We start from the raw sequence: 18119 nt of genomic DNA, 5'->3' as shown, positions 1-18119 counted from the left end.
GTTAGTTATGTTTTTCGCACAGATAACATGTACATTGGTGCAGATGTTAGTTATGTTTTTCGCACAGATAACATGTACATTTAAGAAGAGACAATATAAGTTCCATAATTTAATAGATTACACCTTGAAGAACAAAATGTTTGGCTGAATTGGGACTTCTCTAACTATTGTTAGACAGAGAATCATTGCCGTGCCAAAAGTGGTAGAAACAGTGTCTAAATGTATCTTTTCTCTGTACCACATGTTTCACTCGCAGCATTTTAGTAATGTACTTTTTGTTTTTCTTTTGGCCGATTTGCAAAACTAGTGCAGGGTCGCCCCTCCCTATATACAAGTAACACACAATGCATAGCGTAGTATCGTCTTTTATTTTATATATTATATTATTATTATTATTTATTATATATTATTATAATATATAATAATATATATTATTATATATTATATATTAAATTATTTTCTTAAAGAAAATAATTTAGACTTGTGTTGATGTACAGTAGTTACCCTGGAGCAAGGCACCACTCTCTGTACATGGGTCTCTTCTTACAGATTTATAAAAAATTTAAATGAATATCTAGACAGCGGGATCAATTTTGTGATGAACAGGCCAATCTCGAGCAAATGTAAACAGAATGAAACGTGGTTGCTATGGCTCTCCCGGTTATATCTTACCTCTCCACTTTTCCAGGTGTACCTTCCTTTCCCGTGTTTGAGGCCATTGACAAAACCCCCTTCATATTTGGAACCGTCGAGAAACTCCTGGACACCAAAACCCTGTCGTGGCACTTCGCCGCCTTCTCTGTTCGGACTCGCTGACCGCGGCTTCATCGCAACTGCTCACAGCAGCTTGTCGGATTGACTACATTCGAACGGGAACTCAAGTGGAAAGCAGTAAAAATAATGCCTGGGTCCGTTTGCCGATAGTAGCATTACAATGAATGTCATTTTTATGAAAGCCAGCGTCATCGTAAAGACATCTTAGGATTTATATTTTTTTTAATAAAAAAAATCTTGGCTTCAAAATAGCATTAGGTGACGTCACAGAAAGACGAAGTCACTCGTGATTGGACAGTAACCGTTCATAAATGCAAGTAAGGCAATCAGAAATCTTCCTTTTCACACTTTCACTCATACTATTTCCTATTTTAAGCTTAGAAATAACCCAAATAAACTAAAAGCCCCGAAAGCTATAAATACTTGCAAAACCTTCAATTTCTTGGAACGTATGAAACCCTGGGGCATTTTGTTGTTCTTCTATGTTGTCAACTAGTATACTATTAATTAATGTTTCGAATTTGTTAATTTACATACATAGCTTCCTGTTCTGATCTTGTTATATTAAAGACATACACGCTGCAAAAGTGCGTGCGCGTGTGTGTATGTGTGTGCGTGTATGTGTGTATATATTAAGGGTGTGGAAAATAATCGATTTTATCGATACATCGATGCGCACGTGCGCGATCCGAGTGCATCGGCTCATTCACTGGGTACGACGCGATTGACGGGTGAAATCGCGATTCATCACGATGCATTGATGGGTATCGGTAAAATCGCGATTCAAGCGCCGTTTTATTCATGTTAAACGTCACATATCTGCCCTTTCCTAGGCGCAATGAATGCACCATCATTGCTTTGCGTTTTGTGTTGAATACGGACGGTAGCCGTGCGTCACATACAGTCCAGTACTAGCGAAACATTATGGAAGTTAGCGCACGCAGCAGCAAGGAAACTACTATATTTAATGCAGCCGCAACATTCAAATCTTATGTTTGGAAATACTACGGCTTCGAAAAGAAAGACGGAAAGCTTGATAAAACCTCCGTAATTTGCAAGGAATGTCGCACTAAGAAGCCATACAACGGCAGCAGCACAAATATGCAGACCCACTTAAACCGATGGCACCAGATCACAGACAAGTTACCCTCCCGCTTCCCCGCCCAGTTCCTCGTCGGACACCGGAGAAACTCTTGGTAAACCAGGTCAGGATCAGAAAAAAATTGCCTCTTATTTTGGGAGTCCCCTTGCAACTCACTGTGACCGCGCAATGGCTATAACTAAGGCCACTGCTTATTTCATATGCAAAGACCTACAGCCTTAGCGTGGTGGACAACAAGGGTTTCAGACAGCTCGTGCACGTTTTGGAACCCAGGTATAAAATACCAGACAGGTCTGTGTTCACTTACAAACATATTCCCGATGTGTACAACAAAGTGAGAAGTGAGATTACTGTGTCGCTGAACAGTGCGCAAAGAGTTGCACTTACAGTGGATGGGTGGACATCTTGCGCTATAGATATATATACATATATATATTATTATTATATTTCATATAAGACACTCAGTGAGAATAGTCTGTTTGTGTTTACACTATAGCAACAGCTGTGAGTCTCAGGTGCCAAATTGTTTACATTTTCTTTGCACAAAACCCAATTGTGAAAGGGCTTAAATAAGTTGTTTTACAAGTTCTACTCTTTATGAGGAATAAAGTGGCATCCTTTTTGTAATACCATACTGAATTCCATCTTTTTAAAAGCTTTTTTTCTTTGCTTATTTGCATCATGTTTAATTGCACAATATCGCAACAAATTGCATTGTATCGTATCGGATCGCATTGATTTGAACTTAATGTGTATCGAATCGTATCGCATCGTGAAGACGGTGAAACGTATCGCATCGTATCGCCAGAAAATTCCATGTATCGTTTAAGTATCGCATCGCTGGCAGTGGATCGTGATGTGTATCGAATCGTCCTCAGTGCTGAGATTCACATCCCTAATATATATATATATATATATATATATATATATATATATATATATATATATAAATCCTCATCTCACCCCTCGGGTGGTGTCCGTCCCTCATTCAGCTCGGGTCCTCTACCAGAGGCCAGGAAGCTTAAGGGTTCTGCGCAGTATCCTTGCTGTTCCCAGCACTGCACATTTCTGGACTGAGATGTAGGATGTTGTTCCCGGGATCTGTTGCAGCCACTCATCTAGTTTGGGGGTCACTGCCCCGAGTGCTCCAACCACCACAGGCACGACTGTCACCTTTACCTTCCAGGCTCTCTCCAGCTCCTCTCTGAGCCCTTGGTATTTCTCGAGTTTCTCATGTTCCTTCTTCCTGATGTTTCCATCACTTGGGACCGCTACATCTTCTACAACGGCTTTCCTCTGCCCTTTATCTATGATCACGATATCTGGTTGGTTCGCCATTACCATCTTGTCAGTCTGGATCTGGAAGTCCCACAGGATCTTCGCTCTGTCATTCTCCACCACCTTCGGAGGTGTTTCCCTTTTGACCTTGGGATTTCCAGTCCATACTCCGCACAGATGTTTCGGTAGACTATGCCAGCCACCTGGTTATGGCGTTCTATGTAGGCTTTCGCTGCCAGCATCTTACACCCTGCAGTTATGTGTTGGATCGTCTCAGGTGCCTCTTTGCACAATCTACACCTTGGGTCTTGTCTGGTGTGGTATATCTGGGCCTCGAGGGCTCTGGTGCTCAAGGCCTGCTCCTGAGCAGCCAGGATGAGTGCCTCTGTGCTGTCCTTCAGGCCAGCCCTCTCTAGCCACTGATAGGACTTCTTGAGATCAGCCACTTCAGTTATGGTCCGGTGGTACATCCCGTGTAGGGGCTTGTCCTCCCATGATGGTCCCTCTTCCAGCGCCTCATCTTCTGTTCCCCATTGTCTGAGACATTCTCTGAGTACGTCATCCGTTGGAGCCTTCTCCTTGATGTATTCATGGAGCTTGGATGTTTCATCCTGGACAGTGGCTCTCACACTCACTAGTCCCCGGCCTCCTTCCTTTCGGCTTGCGTACAGTCTCAGGGTGCTGGATTTGGGATGGAACCCTCCATGCATGGTTAGGAGCTTTCGGGTCTTAACGTCCGTGGTCTGAATCTCTTCCTTTGGCCACCTTATTATTTCTGCAGGGTATCTGATCACTGGCAGGGCATAGCTGTTTATTGCCCGGGTCTTATTCTTGCCATTGAGCTGGCTTCTTAGGACTTGCCTCACTTGCTGGAGGTATTTGGCCGTAGCCTCTTTCCTTGTTGCCAGTTCGAGGTTGCCATTGGCTTGTGGTATACCAAGGTACTTGTAGCTGTCCTCAATGTCTGCTATTGTTCCTTCAGGGAGTGAGACTCCTTCAGTGCGGACTACCTTTCCTCTCTTAGTCACCATCCAACTACATTTCTCAAGCCCGAATGACATCCCGATGTCGCTGCTGTAGATCCTGGTTGTGTGGATCAGGGAATCTATGTCCCTTTCGCTCTTAGCATACAGCTTTATGTCATCCATGTAGAGGAGGTGACTGATTGTAGCTCCATTTCTGAGGCGGTATCCATAGCCTGTCTTGGTGATTACTTGGCTTAGGGGGTTCAGTCCTATGCAGAACAGCAGTGGGGAGAGTGCATCACCTTGGTATATGCCACATTTGATGGACACTTGGGTAAGTGGCTTGACATTGGCTTCAAGTGTGGTTTTCCACATCCTCATCGAGTTCGCAACGAAGGCTCTTAGCGTCCTGTTAACCTTATACAACTCCAAGCATTCAGTGATCCATGTATGTGGCATCGAGTCATAGGCTTTCTTGTAATCAATCCAAGCTGTGCACAGGTTGGTACGTCGGGACCTGCAGTCTTATGCGACTGTTCTGTCAGCCAGTAGCTGATGTTTGGCTCCTCTGGTATCTCTACCAATGCCCTTCTGTGCTTCATTCACGTATTGATCCATGTGTCCACTTATCTTAGCTGCAATGATGCCTGACATGAGCTTCCATGTTGTGGAGAGACAGGTTATTGGCCGATAGTTGGATGGGACTGCACCCTTCGAGGGATCCTTCATGATCAGGATCGTTCGCCCTTCGGTTAGCCATTCTGGGTGAGTCCCATCCCTCAGCAGCTGGTTCATTTGTACTGCTAGGCGCTCATGGAGTGCTGTGAGTTTCTTTAGCCAGTAGGTGTGGATCATGTCCGGGCCTGGTGCTGTCCAGTTCTTCATATCTGAGACTCTTTCCTGTATGTCTGCCACTGTTATGGTAACTGGGTTCTGTTCAGGGAGGTTGCTGTGCTCCTCTCTCAGGGCATCAGCCATTGTGCACTGCTGTTATGTGCAACCTCCTTCTCCCATATGCCTTTCCAGTACCTTTCAGTTTCCAGTCTTGGTGGGTCAGCTCTGTTGTTAGGACCCTGCCACTGAGCGTACACTTTCGCAGGTTGTGTTGCGAACAGCCTGTTTATTCGTCTGGCCTCATTCTCTTTCGTGTACCGCTTTAGGCGACTGGACAAGGCTTGTAGCCTTTGTTTGGCAGTTTCGAGTGCTTCAGGTATGGTCATCTGGATGTACCTCTCGGGTATCGGCCTTTTCATCACACCTCTCTGGACCTCCGTCAATTGACTCACATCTTTCCGGGCCGCCCTGATCTTAGCCTCCAACCGTCTTTTCCATGGTGGGTAACGTATCTCATGGCTTCCATGGTTGCTCTTATAGCCCAGAGTTTCCAGGATCACTGATGCTGAAGCGTATATCAGCTCATTGGATTCTGTGATCGTTACGGTAGGGATCGCCCTCAGTGCTGCATTCACACTTTCTATGAGAATTTCAGATGGTACTTCACATAGCGGTTGTAATCGGTTTCTAGGTTGCCCAGCTTTCATTCTCACCATGATCTTAGCTGTCAGGTCAGTTGCTGCCTCGCTCAGCATTTCATTCATTGGGGCTGGCCACCCAATCTCATCATCTGCATCCATTGGGGCTTGCCTCCCAATCTCTTGTATGACCTCCTCCTCTGATCTGGCAGCCTGGGGCCCTTCACCATGGAACCTGCGTTGTACCTCATCAATCTCAAGTTGTGACAGCAGTTGCCATTTGTGGATGTTGGAACACTGAGCTACTAGTTGTTTCGTGGTCAACCGTGACTCTGGGTTTCGAAGTAACCATTTAGCCCACATTCTCTGCATGTAACCCCTCTGACTAGGGTTGCTTGAGGATTAGCATTCCAACAGAGCCATGTTATCGCATCTCGCCCATCTCCGCTTTGTTCCAGTAGCCCATTTTTCATCAAGGTGCTCTGGTCTTGAATATATATATATATATATATATATATATATATATATATTCATTCATTTATATATATTATATATAAACACACACACACACATATATATATATATTCATTCATTCATTTTCCAATGAATGAATGAATGTTTACGGCCGTGGGTGCGTTCACCAGCCCTCATGGATGTAATTGTCGATGTAGGGGAGTGGGTGTCACATGGCGCACGTCACACTACGAAAGTTAATCGGTGATGGGGGATGGTGGGGAGGCCATCACGGGGTTGGACCGGCCCGTGAATAGATGGAACACAATCTCCCGAAATTCCAGATGTCAGCACGCCCAGGGTGAGGAACCACACTTTCATTAAAATCCTTGGATGTAATTCTATGATGCTAAAAACAGCATATACTGCAGATGCTCAGCCTCTGTGCAGTGAAGAATATCATTATACCTTGTTCATGAAATCAACATTAAAACGAACACTTGAATGAATGACAAATAGTGACATTTTATTACCAATATTTAACAACACAAACATTACTTTCTCAGCAGTGGAAAAAGTCCAAATTGGACTGCTACCTATTTACCGTATATGAAACCAACTGAATGGGACCTTGGCCTGTATATTAGTGTGCATCTTTGGTCATTCCGTGACGTTGCTGTACTGTTTGTACTCACACAGTGATCGCGTTCTCTCTGGCAGGCGATGTGCAGAGCTGTCCGACCTCCTTCTTCCTCACAAGGGTCGATGGGCGTGCTGTAGCTTATCCCAGCTGTCTTCAGGCAGTAGGCGGAGGACACCCTGTGCCGGTTGCCAACCAATCTTAGCGCACACAGAGACGAAAAGCCATCCTGCTCACACTCACACCTCGGGACAATTTGGAGTGTTCAATCAGCCTGCCATGCATGTTTTTGGAATGTGGGAGGAAACTGGAGTACCCGGAGAAAACCCACGCAGGCCCGGGGAGAACATGCAAACTCCACACAGGGAGGCCGGAGCTGGAATTGAAGCCGGTACCTCGGTACTGTGAGGTCGCCGCGCATCTATCTATCTATCTATCTATCTATCTATCTATCTATCTATCTATCTATCTATCTATCTATCTATCTATCTATCTATCTATCTATCTATCTATCTATCTATCTATCTATCTATCTATCTATCTATCTATCTATCTATCTATCTATCTATCTATCTATCTATCTATCTATCTATCTATCTATCTATCTATCTATCTATCTACACACACACATACTCACACGTGTAACTGGTTATTAAGTTGAATGAAATATTGGTTTGATAGTAATTATAGCAAAGTAGGTTACAAACATTTTCATGGTTAAATACATTGGTTAAAACAAAACAAATCAGCAGAGGAGAAGAGAGTGGTCGACAATTGGGGGGGTCTTTTATTGGTCACTCTTAAAAATGACTTTACTTAAAGCTCTTCATGTTTCACTCCCATCATCAGTGTTAAACGTTCCTTTCCGGCTTCTCAGAAGTGTGGCACTCTGACTTGAGAACTACTGGGTTCATATAAGATAAAGCAGTCTTCAGTTCAGAAGACACACACCTTTAAATGTGCCACCCACCCCCAGAAGTCTTTGAAGTAAAGGTTTATATGCACATGTGTAACAAAAAAAAAATCTTTCCTCACAATACAATCAACAGCCTAATTGTGAAACTGATTTGGCAGAGCATATTTGGAAGCAGCACTGGCACTTGCACCATGGAAAATCCATTCTTTGAGGAAGCCTACCTAATTGGGTTTATTGTTTAGGTCAATATACCCTCACAGAGCATCACACTACGAACAGTTTAGTCTACAAATATGGTAAATTTGGCCCTATGATGGCTCTATATACAAGCTACGAAAGTGAAAAAAAAAAACATTTTCTGATAGTTTTCTGGAATAGATTGACAAAAATAAAAGCTTGGTTTAATTTATGCAGAATCAATACTTGTAAATAATCTAGTTCACAAAACCATGGAGGTACATAAACGTTAGCAAAAAAATCTCTCGAAACTCGAAAATAATATTATTTAATATGAAGCCTCAAAAAACACCCCCCCCCCAAAAAAAACCAAGAAGCTGAGTGAAAGAAGTGCAGAGTCAGAATTAGACCAATCAAGTACAAAATAATTTACAAGCAAGTCACACGTTCTGTCAGTTGTAGCTGTAGTTCTCATTGAGGCTGACACGTTGGGTCTTCAAGACATCTTCAGTTCCAACAATTTGGGATTTGAACTGGGCATTTGAAGATGTGGGGATTTTAATAGATTTCAATACAATACTTGACTCTATAGGGTCTTGTTGGTTCTGCAACAGGAACATTCTCTTGAAGCTGTCATGAGAGGCTGGGTAGGGAGAGAGAAAATAGTAATTGTCGTACCATGAAGTCACAGTTCTGTTTTTTCAAGCTCCTAAGGTTTATTGATAAAACGGTGTCTGATTCCCACCTGATTCCGGCAGACACTCCTCCTTGTGTCTCTCATCCCATGCTTTAAGTTTACAAGTTGCAGAGCAATAGAAAACGCTGTGGCAGCGAGTACAAGCAGTTAGCCTCATAGCAGCAGATCGACCGCACTGGTAGCAGAACTTAAACAAAGGTGACCTGAGAAAGGATTCAGACTGTTTGTACAGGATAACAACAACAGGGGTTTATCTCTGCAGAATTTTGATTTGTTCTCATGCACCTTTGTTTTACTGCTGTGGGAAGTTTAGTTGCATGGCTGGAATTGGCAGCAGAAGAAAGGGCACTTTCACCTGTGAGAAAAAAAAATATTTTAAACGGTCACCACAATGACTTTACCTTAACTTACAATTCGGAAGCAGTTTCTTCTCTCTCTCTTGTTGTTCTTTCTCTCTTTGGACAGCAGTCGCTCTGAGCAGACTTCCCATCTTGCCGAGGAGGCGACGCCGTGCTTTGAATGTTTCTCTCTGCTCCATGTTAAGGGTATGGAAGGATGTGTGGGCAATACGCAAGTCCTAGACAGTGGTGCAGCACGACTGTTTTAGGTGCAATTACACAATAAGACGCTATACATTTAACTGTATCTACACATCGTAACACATATAAACATACAGTACTTTCAAAAAGTGAGACCAAATTGTAGTGATAAATATTCAGAAATATTGATTTGTCTTAAAATGTATTTGGTTAAAATTCACAAAGTTGTCTTACTTGGTCGAAGGAGTGATGTGCATAGTCGACCACGTTTCCCACAGTGTCACCGACCTGGACTGGTTTCAACATGTCACCACCAGACTTTTGTAACATGTCCAACTATTACAAACACATAAATGCATAGACAATCCCAATAATTCCCTGCTGATGTTTTTACCTCATCAGGGGTCACAGGTGAGCCGGAGCTCACTTGAACATGCTGCTGACTTTGAGTGGCATGGTACAACCTGGACTGGTTGCCTAGCAATCTCAGGCTACATACAGACAACCATTCAAATTCATATCTATAGACAATTTTGAGTCTTGAGCAGGGGTGGACAAACTATGGCCCCCGGGCCGGATCCGGCCCCTTTGTCTTTTTAATCCGGCCCGCCGAAGATTGGGGCACAGTTAAGGTTTGATTGCATTCATTTCGTTTGGACTTGTAATGACAGGTATTTCAACACCAGGTGGCGCAGTTACTTCAACTTGCAGAGCACAGGGAGGGAGGGGAAGACGAAGAACCGAAGAAAGAGGGAGAGAGTAATGACCACGGAAGGGAAAGTGATATGTATCGGATTAAACGAAACGGGTAACAAAGTACGAAACATTCAGGAGACGCCTGGAGTCGGAAAGACTCAAATCTACGAGACTTTGAAAAACAAGGAAGAGATTTTTACTCAGTATGATTCTGGCAATTTCTATCTCAGAGCGAATTGCTTGTGGCTCGAGTAAATGAACATTTCCTCGAATTGTTTGATTGTTATCATGTTAAAAACTTTCCGCAAACTGGACCGCTAATAAGAGTCGTAGAGCAGTCAAATGTGTAGAGCGTAACCAACAGGGGGCTCAGTACACATCCTTGAGGAGAAACGTGCTGAGTATGATGGTGGAGGAGAATGTTATGAAATTATTACTGGCATACAAAGACATTGTGCTATCTTCTTTATTTTCTATTTCTAGTTCTAACTTTTGGCCCGGCCCTCCACAATATTTTCTGCTTCTCATTTGCCCCCCCCCCCCCCGCCCCCCCCCCCCCCCCCGGGAAAAGAATAGCCCATCCCTGAGTTAACCTAAAATGCATGTTCTGAAACCTCAGAACTGCGAGGCAGATGTAATAACCACACATCCACCACATTGCCAAAACACTTCGTGACTTGAGATTTTCCGGGGTCATGACCGATATACTTGGGTTTTAATAAATATCAAGATGTGGCAGATGATACAAGACCGCAACAAACTTTAGTACCTGAATACATCGCTGAATGATTATATCCATGTGTAGGTAAATACCAGTTTTGCCCTTTTGCCATCCAGGTTGTAGCAGAAGTTTGTGACGGCGCATAGAGCATTGCCAACTCCACAACTCAAGGGAATGTTGGGATCTGCCCCTCCTTTTAACAGCTCCTCCACTGACTGCGCAAGGAAAAAAAATAAGACATTAATTAATAGTTAGATTGTCAAAAGATTATTGGACGTTTCAGACGGTCCATTTAAGAGTGTGTGTCAAGGTAATGTTACCATTTCATTGCCACTTGCAATAGCCAATGAGAGTGGCGAGTGTCCACTCCAAAGTAGATCTGTTCTGGCTCTATGGTAGAGCAACAGGGATACCACCTTGCTGGCATTCTGGATCAGACGATGAAGAGGGGGAAAAACCCATCAAGTCAATTGAAGAAAAAAGGTGATGCAAAAATCACCATTTGTTTGTAGATTTTTTTCGCCAGGATTTTCCTTCTCTTGGAGCAAACTTTGGTATAGAAGGCTGTCTTCAAACAAATTTGTTGGTGGACTAAGAAAGAACCCTTGAAATTGGTAAGTGGTAGCAGGGATGTACTGGGACCAAAATTTGGCCAGGGAATATTATTCGCTGGCCAGGGAATATTATTCGCTGGCCAGGGGTGGGGGTGTCGTTGCCGCCAACAGTCATGCCTCTAAATGTAGTCGTCGATGGCGTGGTGGAGAGTTGGTGGGGGTTTACGGCCGTGGGTGCGTTCACCAGCCCTCATGGATGTAATTGTCGATGTAGGGGAGTGGGTGTCACATGGCGCACGTCACACTACGAAAGTTAATCGGTGATGGGGGATGGTGGGGAGGCCATCACGGGGTTGGACCGGCCCGTGAATAGATGGAACACAATCTCCCGAAATTCCAGATGTCAGCACGCCCAGGGTGAGGAACCACACTTTCATTAAAATCCTTGGATGTAATTCTATGATGCTAAAAACAGCATATACTGCAGATGCTCAGCCTCTGTGCAGTGAAGAATATCATTATACCTTGTTCATGAAATCAACATTAAAACGAACACTTGAATGAATGACAAATAGTGACATTTTATTACCAATATTTAACAACACAAACATTACTTTCTCAGCAGTGGAAAAAGTCCAAATTGGACTGCTACCTATTTACCGTATATGAAACCAACTGAATGGGACCTTGGCCTGTATATTAGTGTGCATCTTTGGTCATTCCGTGACGTTGCTGTACTGTTTGTACTCACACAGTGATCGCGTTCTCTCTGGCAGGCGATGTGGAGAGCTGTCCGACCTCCTTCTTCAGGAAATGGCTTGTCACTGGTGTGCCGTGATTTTCTTACCGTCTTGCAAAACAGTCAGACATCATTAATAATTCCACCAATTCAAGTGTAAGATGAACATGCAGACCTGATCTGGTTCATAGATTTCATCCTGGTCGCATGCCCGTGCGTCTGGGTCACATAAAGCATGGAGCAGCAGTTCTGTGATTTTGGGACCTTCTGGGCCTGTGAGTGCTGCAGCCACATGTAGAGGATAATAGCCTCTCCTCTACAACACAGTGAAATGGTTAGCTGGCTACATTAGCTATGGAAAGAGGCACATACAGGGCAAGAAGAGGCATAAACTGCTGACAACTGTTACTGTTTGGTAAAAAGACTCAGGAAAGATACGATTTGGTACCTCAGGTGAAAGACAAATATCTGTTTGAGCTCCACAAAGAAGAAGTCTTCTGACAGTCTTGGTATCGGCTGCCATAATGGCCAAAAAGAGGACCGGGAAAGGAACTTTTGAAGCGTTGGGGTTAGCCCCACGGTCCAACAGCAGATTCAGTGTGTGCAAACGAACACGGTGCCTGGTCACACAAACGCATATGAATACATGTTTATAGCTACATCAAGAGAGTAGAGATAATAGACATACTCAAACTTCATGGCAGCCATTTTGCACACAGTCTCCTGGATATCAGAATGCCACCTGGGCACCACAGTGTGGCTCAGAGCTTCAGCTGCTGCCTGTAGAATTTTCTCAGAGACTTGCATTCTGGAGCTGTCCATGGATTGTGATGGGGTCCGATTTTTGATACGCTCTTTCTGCACAGATGTGAGGAAAAACTTTGAGACCTGACTGATGTCAAATCTAGGAAAGAACAGATCTCTGTGCTGCACACCTTCTTACTTTCAGATGAACGTTCTTTCCACTTCACATAGCCCACAACAATGTGTCCATCTTTCACCTGAATGGAACGTTCTGAAAAGAACCCCTTCTCCTCCTGGTTGTTTTTGTCTTCCTTGTTCCTCCCTTCATCCTTAAGCAAAGATCTGAATTTCATTTGGCCTTTGTCCTCACCTGATTCTGCATCTTTCTGTTTGGGTCTTACTGGATTCTTTCTAGCATTTGTCTCAGTCCGTGTCCCTTTCCTGTTTCTCTCCTGGTCACTTTCAACAATCTCTTCTCTGTCTGTTTCCTTTAGTTGCTGATCTTCCGCAGCGGCCTCATGATCATTCAGGACAGTGGAAAGCTCACTGCAGCTGCTGCGATGGAAGATGATGCCTCCTGATGATTCCTTTGGCATCCTGGGGGAGAGGTGGGGGAATGAAAAAAAAAAGGTGGACAATAAGTACAGATTGAAACGGATGGATCGGTTAATTAGAGAGATACAAAGTGCACGCACACTTGTAGCCCGTTTGTCTATGTGTGCCCTGCGATTGGCTGGCAACCAAGTCAGGATCAAAATTAGCAGTACAACTGGATACATTTGTAGTTTGAGACAGGTCTGTTAAATGTCACTTCAAAATAAAGTGAGAAAAGGTAAGCAGTCATTGTATGTTGGATGGAGTTTTTTTAAATAGATTATCTGAAAACATATCGTGCTAATAAAGTTATTGTAATATAAAATGCCCTACAATGTGATTAGATTTTTTTTCTCCACATTTCCACAAATGGTGGTACAGCACTTGAAGACTAAACATTTTTAAGGTGGTACTTTATGTAAAAAAATTGAGAACTCTTCATGTCGTGCAGGTGGTCAAAAATGCAGATTTCACACATGCAAGTCTATATGCCTACTGATCAGAGGTAAGATCCCAGGTGGTCTGAACAGTGTCACTTGTCTGAGGTCGGTTGTTTTGGCTAGATGAGTCTGTAGCAAAGTCCGGTGATCTGGTCTGGGGTGTTTTTTCACGCAAAGACATCAAACCCTGATGAGACATGGATCAATTATAGATTAAGTTGCTACATCGAGAAAAGCTAAAAAAAAGAGTATGAACGGCACCTGTGTTTGGGTTTGGGGTCCAGGAAGCAAGTCAAGAGGCTGAAAAGGATAGTAGAGGACATGACACACAGACAAGGCTGACAAACCTTCACAATTGAGCTTGTCAATATCGGCACCCATGTCTAACAGTAGGTGGATTACATCATCATGGCAATTTACCTGTAGAACACAAAGAATAACATCAAAACACTGGTCAGCACTATTTCAAATCAGATTGTAATTAGGTAATTTAGAAAAGAATTGAGACAAACAAAATCAACAAGAAAAATATGTTGATATTACCACAGCACCAATTAATGCGGTGTGTCCCTGAGAATCTGCTACATCAGGGTGAACAAGGCCATCCAGGAGGATATTTAAAACAGCCTGTCGGTCTCCTCTGGAGGCGTGCTGGATCAACAGTTCTGATGTTACTTCCAACGATCCTTTCGGACCAAAACTGTGCCTTTTTAATGAAAAGACTTTTGCTACATCCCAGTCCAAAGTTTCTGATTGTCGTCTGAGAGACACAAAATAACACAAATTGACACATGCATAACCCTGTTTATGCAGGCTTTTCATTTTGTACAAACAAGTTGCATATAACCTGTGTTTATGAATATGAGCCAGCATTTTGGCTGCTAATGGCAGGGTTGAGTGTGGATCGTGTTTGTTGCCTTCATCCAGGCGAGAATCGGGTCCCCACAGGTGGCCATAAAAATGCTGGTCAAACTCTCTTCGAATATCCGGGGGCAATGGAAAGAGGTCAGTGGAATAATTCTCAATGTCATCAGGGTGGAGAGTGTTGTCATCATACTGCAGCAAATCTTTCTCTGTCTAAAGGAGTGGAAACAATTGTAGTGAATTAAATGGGTTACTGAAGCTAAATTAAGAAAAAGGCATGCTCCAGAATCTGGAGCATGCCAAGATCGACTTTTGAAGCGACCAACTTCTCACGAACGACCCGATCGCGCACATGCAAGCATACACACACATGCACAAATCCAGATTAATGACATGAATTGCCTTAAAACAACAGTATAAATCAAAAGTATTTTACCAGTAAGTAAAATAGCAAATTAAAATCATTCACCATTGTTAATGATCAGATATTATTATTATTATTATGATTATTATCACATTATTGTTGTTGGTGTTGTTGTTGCTATTATACAATACATTCAGTGTCTTCGCTGTCTCTAGCACATACGATATAATTAAAATGAGAAGTGTCGGAGGGATGAAAAGGAACTTCCTTTCAAATTTAGTAAAGGACAGTGTTTATTTAACAATGTGTCAAAACAAAGCCCCGAGGTCGGAACTTCTCGATTTCCGGCTAGTATGGTTTAAAAAACAAACAAACAAACAAACAATAAGGTCATGGCCGCGTTGAACTGCATTGCCTTACGCATGACTGACACCTAGGGGTCGAAACAGCGCATAGCACGTATCAATAGACAGGTGGCTCTACCCAGGTCCCTTAAAAACACAGGACTTCAAAATTAATAGCTCATCCTGTTTCATATTGTGCTACATACAGTATTTTGCTGAGTGTCTGTTCTATTTGGGGCAGTTTTTGATTAAAAAAAAGACTTGATTACACTGCCTCATAGATGCTATGCCTAACCAAATACATTTTAATATGTTCATTTTAATGCTGGGTTTCTGAGATACGCCAGGATTCACCCACACTGGATTTTAAGGAAATTAAATACGGAACGGTGCAGTAAGACAGAAAGGGGGAAATAGCGGCCAATGCTTTCAGAATAATTGCAAAACAATTTATATACATTTATGAAATTTGAATCACTGTTTGGAGGTTCTTGAAGGAAATTGAGGAGTACAGTATTAAAACAAGGCATGTTTATTATAGTATGAAGATTTTATTTCCGATCACACCTCTTTTTAACAGTTACTTCCATCCATCTAGCCATTTTCTGATCCGCTTAGTGTAATGCCCATTCCTAACCACTTATGATATTTACAATACAATACAGTACATTTACCTCAGATTCTGTTTTGTCTTTTGTCTTAAGTCCATTCAAGAGGAATGGTTCCTAGTAAAAAGGCAAAGATGGATTTTAATATTCATAATACAAAATCATATAGGATAATAATGTAGCCAACATATTTTCAAATGAGAAAGGTCTACATTGATGAATACTTTTGTTGAACAATGTTTTGTAAGTATTTTTGCAACACAATACGACAGTATTTAACAACACTTTTTAAAAAACAATACAATATATTAATTAATATGTCTGGTTGTTTTACCTGAGTCTGAGAATGTGAGACAGGGGTATGTTCGAAGTGGGCAGCATATTCCGGAAGGTTTTTAAGGCTGAAGCTCCCTTGTATGAAGTTACACATTTGTATCAGATGCTTCCCATGCCAGAGACCGACATCTTGACATCCTGTCGGCTCACTAAGCACACCTGGACCAAACCTCTGGTCAGCATGGTACAAACCCTGAAAAGGAAAAGAGGATAGTGTTGTCATTCAGTACTCATCATATGTAAAGTCAACAGAGGTGGCAAATGTATGCAGACTAACTAGAAGCACTATGTATTCGAAAGTACTAATCGGAAGTATTTGTACTTGATTACTTCCCACCATTGAAAGTTGATTTCATTAAAGTTACCTTAAATGTGGCTCCATCTGGAAAAATATGTTTTCCATATCCTTCTCTCCAATTAAGGTAGAATTTGCCAATGAATTTGTTGCCTGTGGGCCAACAGTACATTCCATCACCATGCCTGTAGTCTTGGTAGAAAGAGCCCTCATAGACCTGGACACAACAGAAATGGTGGAGGATGTTTCTTGTTGACTCACAATTAGGCCCAATTATACAAGTTAACAAGATCCACTACTGTGTGAGATATCTGTCTATACTATATTCTTCGTCTGAAGATAATAATGACCACTTTTTTCTCTTTTTTAATAATTGACAGTCAGAGAGGTTCCCACTATTTTGGTTACCTGCTTCAGTAAAATGGGGGACTGATTTGAAATGAAGAAGACCTGTGCCGACCGAGTACAGTATATAAAACATGAGTCCATGACACAGCTTTTGTATTAAGGTCGTATTAAGCTGACTGACCAAACCATGTCCTATGAATAAATATCAATGTTCTGAAAGAACACGGTGGTGAGAAACTTGAGCTTTTGCAGACAACTGGTAAAAACAAGTCGATTTTATGTGTCTCTCTCCATTCCACTTTACCTCTCCACTTTTCCAGATGTACCGTCCCTTGCCGTGTTTGAGGCCATTGACAAATTCGCCTTCATATTTGGATCCGTCGAGAAACTCCTGGACACCAAAACCCTGTCGTCTCTCCTGTGCGACTTTTTTGCTCAGATTCCTTGCCCGCCACTCTTCAGCACCTTGACCCTTGCCCGTATTAACACCTCTTCGGCTTGACAACATTTGTTTTAGACAAAAAAAATTCTGCCGAAAACTACACGCGTAAAATGATGAGTAATAATATGAACTGTTCCTTCGTACTTAGTTTCCTGGTTGTCTAGACAACAGTTTGAATTCTGCGCGAATGTTAATGTAATGCGCATGCGCAGCGGGGTGAATGGAGAACCCTCTGAGCGTTTACTTGATCTCCTTGAATTACTTCAAGTACGTCAGCGTTATTGGTAGGACAACTACATGCTACGAGTGAAGAAAAACTGTGAGCTACTTTACATGGTACTTGTAGTACTGGTAAGGCACTAAATGTAAAAGGGGAGAGGCGTTGCCTACTTGTAGCACGCAGTTGTCAACCAGTGCGTAATTTTTCCTCACTTATACACGAGGTTCTCCTTGGCTACTCGTCTGCTAAAGTTGTTCTGTTTGTACGGACAATGAGAGTACTCAGGATGGATCTCGAATAAATGTTGTAAAATGATAAGGAAGCCAGTGAGTGATAATGAATACTAGTTGGGACCAACAGTACTGTTACACATTCAACGCAGTGGTTTATTGCTTTCGAGCAGTCTCCGTTCCACATATAAAACACTAAAACATGCCATTTTTGAGTACAATTGTTTTTTTTTTGTGACCAAACACTAAGAAACGGGGCCTAATTAGAGTCGGGGCCCGTTTTTTTGGGTCACCCTTTGTATTATTAGAATACATTGAACACTGTTTACAATACTGTACATATTTAGCAGCCTTGAAATGCCAGGACTAAAATCTCTTTGTAACAATTAGCAGAAAAATTAAGAAACCATTATTCTATGTAAAAAATAAAATAAAATAAGCTATGCTTTGCATAGTCATTGTCGAGGTGTGGTGAAGACATTTGCTTTAGTGTTCACGAACTGCTCCTGCTGAGTACCGGTACTTGCTTTTTACTTTCAATACACTTGTCATTTGGGACATGAGCCA

The 18119-nt window shown here is 42.4% G+C and overlaps 2 protein-coding genes and 1 long non-coding RNA gene across 7 annotated transcripts in view; all 3 read right to left on the bottom strand.

The window, feature by feature from the left end:
• The window catches only part of LOC127605638 (ankyrin repeat and MYND domain-containing protein 1-like), a 33392-nt gene extending 32442 nt beyond the window's left edge, over window positions 1-950 (bottom strand). For all 5 annotated transcript variants that reach the window (XM_052073347.1, XM_052073351.1, XM_052073348.1 and 2 more), the window contains exon 1: window positions 673-950. In XM_052073347.1, the coding sequence (XP_051929307.1) occupies window positions 673-828 (156 nt within the window). In that variant the 5' untranslated portion in view covers window positions 829-950. The remainder of the gene's footprint in view (window positions 1-672) is intronic.
• Window positions 951-7456: 6506 nt separating this feature from the next.
• Window positions 7457-8813, bottom strand: LOC127605744 (uncharacterized). The gene is made up of 3 exons (XR_007963640.1): window positions 8760-8813; window positions 8523-8677; window positions 7457-8420 (listed from the first exon to the last, which is right to left on the bottom strand). It is a non-coding gene; the product is annotated as an uncharacterized LOC127605744 (long non-coding RNA).
• Window positions 8814-8825: 12 nt separating this feature from the next.
• Window positions 8826-17462, bottom strand: LOC127606160 (ankyrin repeat and MYND domain-containing protein 1-like). The gene is made up of 18 exons (XM_052074243.1): window positions 16965-17462; window positions 16383-16529; window positions 16016-16210; window positions 15742-15798; window positions 14349-14578; window positions 14045-14261; window positions 13763-13921; window positions 13558-13688; window positions 12659-13064; window positions 12412-12581; window positions 12172-12343; window positions 11899-12039; window positions 11736-11834; window positions 10751-10858; window positions 10523-10645; window positions 9248-9349; window positions 8876-9051; window positions 8826-8829 (listed from the first exon to the last, which is right to left on the bottom strand). The coding sequence occupies exons 1-18, from the start codon at window positions 17166-17168 to the stop codon at window positions 8826-8828; spliced, it is 2841 nt and encodes a 946-aa protein (XP_051930203.1). The 5' UTR covers window positions 17169-17462.
• Window positions 17463-18119: the final 657 nt, after the last annotated feature.

This window comes from Hippocampus zosterae, chromosome 8, assembly GCF_025434085.1.
Source record: "Hippocampus zosterae strain Florida chromosome 8, ASM2543408v3, whole genome shotgun sequence".
In the NCBI taxonomy this organism is placed as follows: Eukaryota; Metazoa; Chordata; class Actinopteri; order Syngnathiformes; family Syngnathidae; genus Hippocampus; species Hippocampus zosterae.
Note: the sequence above shows the minus strand (reverse complement) of the source record. Positions and strands in the feature narration are given on the sequence as shown.

What these genes read in the sequence shown, in the direction of transcription:
- LOC127606160 (XM_052074243.1), bottom strand. Translation starts at nt 17,168, where the DNA reads ATGTTGTCAAGCCGAAGAGGTGTTAATACGGGCAAGGGTCAAGGTGCT. An exon ending in GCTCATATTCATAAACACAG is followed by an intron (nt 14,262 to 14,348) that starts GTTATATGCAAC and finishes TGTGTCTCTCAG; the next exon opens with ACGACAATCAGAAACTTTGG. An exon ending in ATATTTGTCTTTCACCTGAG is followed by an intron (nt 12,040 to 12,171) that starts GTACCAAATCGT and finishes ACTGTGTTGTAG; the next exon opens with AGGAGAGGCTATTATCCTCT.